We start from the raw sequence: 11,705 nt of genomic DNA on the forward strand, positions 1-11,705 counted from the left end.
GTGGGCAGCACGACCATCTTCAACAGCAGAACATGTCTTCCCCAGCAAAATCATCCTTTTTCCTAGAAATTAAACAACAATCCATAGGACTTCGAGGTTGTTTGCCTACCGCAACATAAATCATCCACCTTTTCTTCAGGCATTCGTATAGCTCTGTTGTACGATTTAAGCCCTAACTCGTTCTAGGTTCCGAGGTTGTCGTCTGATACGACGTAAACCCTAATATCTTCCAGGCGATTTGTGTGACCATGTCACGCTAATATAAGCCCTAATTAAATAAAATTGGCATGATGAAACACTTTAATAATTTCTTTTCAAAACTGGAGCCAAATCATAGGATAGACTGAGAAGTCATTGAGGTTCTCCTCAGGATCTGTGGCCTCCCCTAATTTCTCTTCATTTGGATTCCTCAACATTGTTCGAGATTCGAGCATTTCCTCTTTCACCTCTTCGTCTGATTTCGTTGAAAAGTCCTATCCTTTTCACTTCTTTGATGACAGTATTCCCTGATTTTTTATCGAGAGTTTTCTTAGGAGACTTCGGTCATTTAAGATGTAATTAACTATAGGAGTTTGCCCTTATAGGAAGCATTTTCGAACCCAGCCTAAAATAAAACCTATTTAATTCTTTGTATTAAATAGGGGAACTTATCGGCAAATAAAACGGTTTCGCAGATCAAACGGATGTCATATATTTCTTAGTTTATTTGATCGAGCCTAATCCTCAAGTCTTATGTTTATCCCTCGGGATAGATACAGGATTTGAGGTAGAGTGCACTTTCATTTAAACTGTGAAAAATATGAGGTCAGTTTGATTTCATATTTTTCTAAAATTATATATATATATATATATATATATATGTAAATTAAAACGTCCTTCCGAAGCGGGTGACGGGACTTCACTTCCAGCGACCGACAGCTTCTTACAGACAACTTTTGAACAAATCACCCACCAATTTTTAACTTTCCCCCTTTAAGCGCCGACAACTACCACGCCTTACAGACAAATTTCGACCACAATATCAAGCAATAAGGGTGCACCCAGTGGAGCACCCAAGCCAACCCCTCCTGAGGAAAAACACACACAGAATAGACTAAAGGTGGAGCCCACAAGCACTCCCAAATCCATCACAGTCAAGCAGTGCTTCAAGTGCCATAATTTTAAGCACAATGTGTCTGATTGTCCAAACAAAAGGGTGATCTCTTTCACTGAGCATAGAGCAGTTGAAGAAATAGACAGTAATACAGGGGAAAGAAAAATGTCAGAATCAGATGTTAGTGATCCATATTGAGCCCTTGAGAGAGGCTCAAATAGGACTAACATTGGTTGTCCTGAAAGATAGTGAGTCCAATTAGTCGCCAAAAAAGAGCCAACCCTTATTGAGGGAATTATCGGATGTTCTGACTGATAATTTATCGTGTGGGTGCTACCATCAAGAGAGATTCAGTATGACATAGACTTCATTATAAGATTCTTTTTGCCAAACCCGCTCGCTTATGGGATACGACCAATCGAGTATGAAAAGTTGCAAAACATTTTACAAACTTGATGATTAGAGGTTTGATTTGTTAGAGTACTAAGCCCGGATATAACTCCAGTTCTAATTATGCCAAAGAATAATGGTTATTTATTCTATCAGAATATACTTTAGAATGGTGTATGTGTTTTATAGTTGTATAAAATAGATGTCCGCATAAATTTTATAATGGAATTGACTCAAACACAACAAGATAATGACTTTATTATGATGATTGTAGATTAATTCCAAAAACTTCCCGAGAATAAGACTAAACTCCTCCTTCCCTATGAGAGTGATGCGGTTGCCGAAGCCGCATTCTCACGGGATCGCAGAATCGTCCACAATCATAGGAGGAAATCTCACCCGGGATACAATCTCAAATCAATTTCAGCTGATTTTTTCATTTTCTATTTTTTTTCATATTTATCTATTTCTAATTAGGTTATTTTCTATGAGGGAACTATTTATATATTGTTATTTCCTTTTTTTCAGACTTTTGCTTTGATTCAAGTATTATGGAAATTATCTCTGATTTCCTGCTTTAGTTGTGTCGTATCATCTTCCTTTTGCAAGAGGAGTGTCAATATCTTCTTCACGAACAGATGGTGAACCTCTTTGCAGCACGTAATGTGCTAGTTCGACATCTGCCTCGTTGTTTTCAACAGGGATAACCGCCGAATAACTCAAATTTTTTGTACAACAACAAATTATGTCACTTATCCCCCTTCCAAACACTGTAGACCGCTCCTATCCTCCTTCTCAAACCATTCCACAACTACCTCCCTGTAAAACCTATTTTCTAAACACCTTCTAAGAGCCCTAGAACGGTATTACCTATACCATTGCTTTATTATATGACACATAAACGTGAGTCCCATATGATCACCACATTCTTTAGCATTTCCCTTGTTTTAAAAAAGTAGTATAAATATGTTATTGTTAATTATTCGACGCCTTCCTAGTCCATATGATTTTATTAAAACTTACGGCAACCACTTAGCCCCATTATCTCCCACATCTCTTCATATGATAGTGTTTATCAAACATAAAAATGCATTAATTCTCACAATGTCAACAACCAGCCATATCATAAAAAGAAAAAGAATGAATGCATTTAACTAACAAAATATTCAACCTATTTTCAAATACTTGATTTAGCTTAGATAGAAGCAATAAAGAAATGCAAATAAACTTTGATACTCCACTTATTCAAAGGAACAAATCCTTTGTGACCACAATATAAGGTATCTTTGATGGGTAATTAGCCACTTCCCAACATTATGTCCTGTTCATGTTCATTAATTATTAAAAATATGTTTTTAACAGATTTATTAACATTGCAAAGATCATTTGCATAACTTGATTCTAGGATGATTTTATGTATATAATCAACCATCAATTGTAGCTGCAACCTCATGAAAACAATAGAAAAATGCCTTTTCAATCAACAATATGACTTTTTTTCAGAAATAGCATTTCAAAACTCTACTTCGAATAAAAATAATTAAAAAAAAAAAAACATTCACCCAAAAGAACCTCTAATGAAATATGAAGCTCTTGAAGAACTAGTTGGACTATTCAAATCACCCAGCTAAGTTTCATATAAAGAGGTTCAAACCACATAGGAAGAGTAAGCCAACGTAACAATTTTAGCCAAATTCCCATTTTCTACATGCTACAAGTATATCAGACTATCAGGTATGCTACGATACTTTAAGAGAAAGATCGGGATAAATGACTATCACAACAAACATTTATGAGCTCCAAAGGATAGATAGCATACACTTACAATAAATATCATCATTATTAGCCGTATCTATGAATGGTTATCATTACAATGCTTCATTCTTTAGTCATTCATGTTGAATGTTATTTTATGTCTTAATTCTTTTTGCATAACTTCTACATGTTAATTTAATCTATCTATTTTTCTTCCTAATCACTTCGCATTAATTTTGTCTACCAATCTCATAGATGCATCTTCTACACTCCATTAAACATTCACAACCCATTTAAATTTTCTTCCTACTATCTTATCTTTAATAAGTGTTATTTGCATATTCTCTCCTTATAAATCATTTTACAATCTATTGTTTCTAATTTTTTCATCATTCATCTTAACAGTTTCATCTATGACAAACACAACTTAGCTATCGATGTTTCTTTATCACCCAACACTAGGGCTCATGTTACATAACCATCTAATTACAACTCTATAAATTTAACTTTCAATCTTATATTATCATATAATACCACTAAGGCCCTTCTTCATTTTAACCACTCAAATTTGACTTACAAAGTTAAATATGTATACATAACCATTTTTATATAAATTATACCCAAGATATCCAAATTTATCACACTTATGTATCACTTGAACTTCAATATAATATGGGGAGAAACATCATGGGCCAAATTCAGCCCAATAAAATAGCAAATAGATGTCCTTCAACACAATCTTAAACTAGTAAGGATCACTACTAGTATATAAAAAACTCAACTTTTATTTTACATTTACTGTGGCCCTATTCTTTACTCTCATGGTGATCTTCACAATCTCTCTACCTCAAATGAGAGTCTTTCACATCGACATCACTCCCCCTCAGCTTAATCTTTTAATGATAAAAAGTGTCTTACAAGAATAGCCTTCTCGACCACATAAAATTTATCTAAGAATCACTAGCGTTTAAACCTATTTTCAGCATAATAGAAGCCAACAAAACAGATAAGAGACATAAACTATGAGAAACACATGATAATAGCCAAACTATCATCTCTAATGCCACGTATTATGAGGGTGAGACACCATGAACCCACCCTACTTAAAACCAATGGATTAATGAAAAGATGTTCATAAGCTCAAATGCTTAAGCCAATGGCAAATCTTATTTTATGTTCAATGTAAGACCATTCTTCATTCTCATGTGAATTTAATGCTAGAAATATTAAGGGGCCGTTTAGGATCCTCTAGATTTTTATTTTCTATTTTTTATTTTTATTTTGTTTTATTTATTTTATGTTCAATGTAAGACTCATTCTTCATTCTCATGTGAATTTAATGCTAGAAATATTAAGGGGCCGTTTAGGATCACTCTAGATTTTTATTTTCTATTTTTTAATTTTATTTTAATTTATTTATATTTTCAGTTAAAATAAAACATGTTTGACATACTTGATTAGGATATTATTGTTTTTATAAACAATCAAAATACTTAAAAATTATTTTTAAAGTTTTCAAAAGCATGTTAATTTGTTTTTAGAAATCAAAAGTAAAAAAATAAACGTTACCAACACATAAAACAAACATGTTTTAGAAACAAAAACAAAAATAAAAAAGCGAAATTAATCCCAAACAAGTCCTAATATTTCAGATTTTTTATGAAAATTTTTATGAAAATTTCCAACATTTAATTTTTGAAAGAAAACTAACAGTAGTGTGCTGCTTCTTATGTATTTTCTAAATTCAAAATTCCACGTGCCTCTTTGAATGATTTCTACCCAACAAAATGACAAATGAGACAAGAAGTAAATCTAAGTTTCCTCTGAGTCATTCCCAAGTTTCTTCTATTATATGCTTTGCAAAGTTAATGAAAACATGACACGACGGTTTATAGAAAAACTCCAAATGATTACTACAAAATGATTTCTGCAAAATTAAAAGAAAAAACATGTCTACAACATTAGCCATTCGGCTCCTTGTACAAATAATTTACCAAAACATCTAAACCTTAACGATACTTGTTGAGTTCTAACTTGTTAGTGTCACATTTATTCATGATTGGTTGGCTAGCGCTATGCTGTTGAAACCACACATAACCACGCCTAACAAAACAATAAAGCTTTTTCCACCCAAAAAGATCAAATACTAAGTGACATGCAAGTCTTCTAGCAAGTGAGTGAAACTAACTTCAATTGGTGCAAACTTGGGACAAACATGCAAGTCACAAAAATATGAAGTTGGGTTTAAGGGTAAAAAAAAGATGAAAAAAAGTAAACTCATAAAGAACATTGATTAAGAGATATTTTATGCAATAGTAAATCTATCAACTCATTTTTGTTTATAAGTATGAATCATTAGAGGCTAAACATCTACTCACCTACCCCAAGGACACCACTGTCGGAACACCTTTGGCATGCCGCTGTAGGAGGCGGTGTTGGAAAAAGGCATCTATAACATGGGCCACCATTGTGATGATAAACGGTGAGCTGCATAGAACAAGTTATGTTGCTCAGCTGCTATTCTTAATTCAGAAAAATTCAACCCTCCTAAGCCAGAAGTATCTGAAATCAGGCATATTGCATACCCTATAAGCATAGAATGAAAAGCATTCAGATAAAACAACATATTACAACAAATTAAGAAAATATACCTGGCCTTCCAAGCCAAGCGCAGCACCTGATATAAGGGGCTGCAAGATAAAGAAATGGAAGGCAAAGTAAAACTCCAGTATTCACGCAATCAAATTCAAGTTAGCGTGTAGGACTTCATAAGGGTATAAGCATATGCAAGGATACTAAAGGGTAAATTGCCAAAAATTATTTTGGGCTATGCGCCTATGGTTTTTCAGAATTAGGTGTGAAATCCAATATTTATGCAGATTTATTTACTTAAAAGGGTGCATATTGCTCAAGTAAAATTGTGTGTACCTGTGCACAACTTGCCTAGCAAGCATATTAGATTCTACCAATCATTTCTGTACGGTCAGGCAATCCCAACGTAAACAGCAACAACGTGCAGAAATTTTAAAGCTAGCATCCATCGCAACAAAACCTCAGACCAGAAAAAAACCAAACAATCTATATCATCCAAAAAAATTATTGTTCTAATTTAAAGTATGTTTGGGGCAGCTGCTATTGTTAGAACAAGCAGGTGTGAAGTTGCAGAAGAAGAAACTGACGTTTAAAAAGTTGCTTTTTTTTTTTGGAAGAAGTGAGACGGCAGCTTTCTAGCAGCCACCGCAGATAACCAGGTCTCGTGGGAAAACACGGCTTTCAGTTGCAGCTTTCTGAGAATGTAGGCAAAATGAAGTTTTGTCAAACAGAAAAAACTACGATGCGGCACTGCAAAGCCACCGCACTGTCGCCCCAAACGCACCATTACATTTGAGTGAATACTTTATAGCAATAAGATTCTTAAAGAAAAATTGGATTACAGGCATAGAGCTTCCGTGAATATTTGAAGCAGCTAGGTGGAAGTTGAGGTAAAACTGTAAAAATTTTAAAGATGCTAAATGGAAGTGGAGAGGACAAATTGGAAAATAGTATCACAAAGAGTGATGAGGGAATCTCTAAGGATCAATGATCATATTGGCTTTTAATACAGTAATTTAGAAGAGGATTACAAGTTCATCTGATTTTTATACATGCGTGATTACTCTATTCAGAGAAAGTTTACGAATGAATTCTCTGGCTAAAAGCTTCTGTAAACACCATCCCCGAGAATTTTGTCAGAGAAGTCATGAGCCCCTTAAATCTGAAATAGATAATAATATTCACGATGAGAAAAGAGGAGAGATGGAGAGAGAGAGAGAGAGCAGATGCACAACTGAGCCACTCACTCGACCTCCTTCTAACACAAAACCATTCCCCTAATACCAGAAGATGTAAAGAGAGAAAGGAGAGTAAAAAGCCATAGTAGATCGAAAGGTGGTTGTTAGGGCTAAAAAGATTGTCAGTTGTGGTTGTAAGTGAGGGTAGAGGCTGATAATGGAGTTTGGTGATAGTGTAGTGAAGGGATTTGTCCTCATTGGAATGATTGGATAGAGAATGCAGGGATAGTGGCTCCGCTGCTGATGCAGCCATTGATCATTTCAGTAGGTCACAACAGCACTAACAAGCACCCGGCAACCTTTCCAATGATTTTAGTGGTTGTCTTCCTTTCAAAAATGGAGACTCAAAATAGTGCAGCCTTGCTTCCAGTATCCTCTTTTGATGTTGACCATTGGGCAGCACATGATTAATCCTCAAGACATCAACACACCTGATATATTTTTGAGATTTTAGATCTAAACATTATTCTTACCAAGTTACTACATATGTGTGTAAGATTTAAATATATAAACATGTTCTAACAAGTCTATTACAATACAAGGGCTATATAATATCATCAATTTCAACTCTTACAAAGATATTTAGAGTAGGGTAATGGGTTAACAGCGTAATTTAAATCGAATTGATATGAAGTTATTAAAAAAAATTTATATGCAAGCATCAAATGAAGATAATTATGTTATTTATATTCTTTTTTATTGAATGTGATTGCTATACTTATATTCCATCTATCAAATAGCTTCTCAATATTTTCCAAGCAATAAAAAATGTTGGGTCATTTAGTTGAATCTGATTAAAAAATACTAAATGAAAAAGAAGATTGAATGACACTTTTAGTACCTACTAAAAAATAATACAGCCTATGATTCCAGTATTTCACAGAATTGAAGTTCGGATATGGGATTGAAGGCCATGAAGACATCTTGATGAGGTACAGTTAATTTGTTAATATGTACTTTATTTGGATTTTGTGCTTCCATGATAGTGTAATTTCTCGAATTTTCTATATATTTCATACTCCTATTAAATTTTCTTATATTAAACTAAATCTTCTTTCCTTTTGTAATGTGTAACTGTGTTTTTGTATAAATCATAAATTTATATGATTTTCCGCTATTATCATGAAGTTGTGATAACACAAGCAACAATAAGTGGCATCCATTGCTGGTTATCATTTCTACATTAGCCTATGATCAACTTAAGACTTCTTTGTTCATCTTTTTTAGCTTGGGCACGCTAGTGTACAGCCCATATGCAATACCTACATAAAATTGTATGCTTCTAAATTTTCAAAACATGCATCATACATTCATACTTACATATAATAGATATATACTTTACCCTTAAAAATACAAATTTTAATGCATCCTGTACATAGTGCTGGTTTACTACAAGTTAAAAAATTGGTTTAATATTGTGCAATACATCTTGCGCCTTGAGGCATGCCTCAAAAAGAGGTGCATGTAAAGTGCGAAGAGGTTGTAGCTTCACATGAGACAAAACAAATGTACGCCTCAAACAAGAACAAGGTTGTAGCTTCACATTGTGAACACCCCCTAAGACATTTTTAAAGAAGTGTACAACTTGGAGGGCAAAACAAGAGCAATAAAAGTCAATAAAAATGTAACAAAAAGTAGTGTTGATTTTTTTTTTTACAAAAGGAGGAATAAGAATAACGAAGAATAACGAAAGTCAACAAAAAGGCAACAAAGAAAGTCGATATAAAACTTTATATATGACAAACAAACAAAATATCAATATAGTCATTTAAATAATATTCTTATTCAATTTTATTGATTAGGAAAGAGAAATGTGATTGAGGTTAAATATGATGATGAAAACTAGGATGATGTTGATCTAAGTGAGGACTAGGGATGCAAAAAAGCAATTAACTACAATGATTTTCTAATGAAAAGCTTCAGAGTGATTAGAATGTAAGTTCTTCAATTCCGAGTCCTATATAAAAATTGATTATTTTGGGATATGATTATTTTAGACTACATGTTTATCATTACTAGTTTATCTTAACTTTTTTTTGTTTATTATTGAGTGCTTATATGACTTTTTACGATATTATGTTATAATTTAAACTATTGCTAATAAATGCTTTAATTCTCATATTTTAAATTTAAATAAGGATTTTATTTTGAGATTTATATCTCAAATGTCTCGATGTTGATGACTCATCTCATGAAAAAAACACCTCAATACCCACATTTTCCTTCCTTTTATGATTTCTTTTATATTATCCTTCATCCTTTTTAGTCATTTCTTATATATGTATGTGTTAGGGTTTAGATTCATAGTTTTGGCGTGAGTTTGTTTAGGACAATCGTCAGCATCCGTTTTCTCCTTTCGAGGGTTGTATTCGACGGTTTGGGTGGCGCTCCGGCTGTATTCCTCTCCCAAGGTGGTCTTTATCTTCTCTATTCCCCTTCTGCATCCTCCTGCCGCCATTCTCTATTACAGCCACCTGAAAAAGTTGCCGACGCTATTCTTCCTACAATTTCTGCATTCCAACCCGCGTTTCCTACGATTCCAGAGCTCCCCCTTATTATCATCGCTGTCCCGCCACCTCCATTCCACATTCCCTACTGTCCTTCTAAATCAGTCGTCGGCACTCCCTCTTATTGTTTACAACAGCTCACAGCCTTCGCGCCACCTCATACCAGCTCTCATCACAATTTCCGCCCTCCCGCCTCACTACCCTCACTTTCCCCGCACTCCACCAACGTTGTCGCAGCCGCAACGCCTTCCCTTTCATGTTTTCCTGCAACCTTGCCGTCCCAAACAGCAATTTGTTGATGGTTGGAATGTCGTTTGTTGCTGCACTGCTGTTCCAGCCACCCATAATCGTTGACGGCCCTCATCCATAGTCTGAAAATCCCCTCCTTACCTTGCTACCACCTCTCCAAGCCCAGTAAACATCAACCAAGATCCGCCCTAATATGATTTTGCATGTTATGTGTGTTGTATTTTCCCATTCAAGTGTATTTGATTGTAACCGTCTATTTGCTTTTAGCAGTAATAATTATTTTTCTAGTTGTTATTTGGGCTAACTCCGGTATCATCTAATATCAGAGATGGTCTAACCCTCTACCTATCCTAGGATTTTTAGCATCTACTAATATCCAATCCTATCTCCACCTAATTTTTTTCTCACCCTACATCAACCATATACGCCTTCCTACTACCCACACCCAAAACCTAGTCATGTCGTCAAGAAGATAATCGTTGGAAGCTTGATCGAGTAGAAAAAACAACATGCGGTTTTTAGCATCTACTAATACCCAATCCTATCTCCACCTAATTTTTTTTCTCACCCTACATCAACCATATACGCCTTCCTACTACCCACACCCAAAACCTAGTCATGTCGTCAAGAAGATAATGGCCGGAAGCTTGATCGAGCAGAAAGAACAACATGCGGTTTATGAGAAATTCACAAAAAGGTGTCCAAGAGATTTATAGGGAGGATATATAGTGGGAAACCTGCTAACTACAACAGAGGTTTTCCATCTTCGAGAGGAGGCAATCCAGATGGGTCACTCGTAGCCACAACGGTAACGTGCTAGATCGAAGGAATAAATTGAATCTCTTCCACCATGTGGATTCCAAGGATGAAGGACCTTTACATCGAAGATATGACCTGAAATATATAAAAAGCCATATTTTTTAAGAAAATGTGGATTTGTTATATTTCGACGACCACATGAATCCGAGCGAGTTAAATAAGTGGCTCTGGACCTTGGAATGTGTCTTTGAGTGTCAAGATGTTCCATCAGACGGAATGGTGAAACTAAAAGCCCACAAGCTAAAGAAGAGTTCAATATTTTAGTGGCAAAATCTAAAGTACCAACGCCATTGTGAGGGAAAACACAAGATTGCTACCTAATCTGAGATGAAATGGGAGATGCAACATCAGTACCTACCAATTCACTACAGATCAGATGTTCAAACTCCAGCATTAAAAGTGGAGAGACTCGGACAAGCACCGCATCTCACAGACAGGATTCAATACTAGGATCATGCAGTCAGAGTACACCCAAAAGAACATTCAAACTTGCAAACCAGCCTCTCCTAAGGAAGAACAAATTCGGAGTAGAGAATAGGTGGAGTGAACCAATATTCATAAATCTGTCCTAGTCAGAAAGTGTTGCAAGAACCACAAATTTGGGCATATTGAAACAGAATGCACAACCATGGGGATGATATATTTCACTAAATAGAAAGCAGATAAAGAAATGGATAATGAAAACATAGAAGAGAATGAGGACATTAAAGAGGAGTATCAGTTGCCAACCAACAAAGAAGAGACGCCATCGATTCAAGTTAAACCCAGAAGATAGATTACAATTGAGTTGACAGTAACTGTTTTAAGAGATAGTGAGTCCAAGGTAACTGTTGACCTCAATTTTCGTGAGGTCTAGTATTCCTCGTAGGAGTTAGGATCTAGCCTTAGGGGTCTTCTTGCGACTATCTTAGAACCTTAGAAGTGGTGCCCGCCTCGTTTTAGTTCGACCTATTTCCGTCCTCTTTTGGAGGTTTCGCGTGTGTGGTATCGACTTCTAGCACTTAGAAGGATGAAACCGACATGAGGAAGCCCAAAATGGATTCCTATAGGACCTTTCCGAGC

The 11,705-nt window shown here is 35.2% G+C and overlaps 1 protein-coding gene across 2 annotated transcripts in view; it reads right to left on the reverse strand.

Annotated features, from left to right (window-relative positions):
* LOC110024911 (adenylyltransferase and sulfurtransferase MOCS3-2) overlaps positions 1–11,705 on the reverse strand; it is a 71,326-nt gene that overhangs the window by 37,318 nt on the left and 22,303 nt on the right. For both annotated transcript variants that reach the window (XM_020725106.1, XM_020725105.1), the window contains exons 8-9: positions 5,890–5,928; positions 5,617–5,725 (exon numbers count right to left, since the gene is read on the reverse strand). In XM_020725106.1, the coding sequence (XP_020580765.1) occupies positions 5,617–5,725; positions 5,890–5,928 (148 nt within the window). The remainder of the gene's footprint in view (positions 1–5,616; positions 5,726–5,889; positions 5,929–11,705) is intronic.

Source organism: Phalaenopsis equestris, unplaced genomic scaffold, assembly GCF_001263595.1.
Source record: "Phalaenopsis equestris unplaced genomic scaffold, ASM126359v1 Scaffold000278, whole genome shotgun sequence".
Lineage (NCBI taxonomy): Eukaryota > Viridiplantae > Streptophyta > Magnoliopsida > Asparagales > Orchidaceae > Phalaenopsis > Phalaenopsis equestris.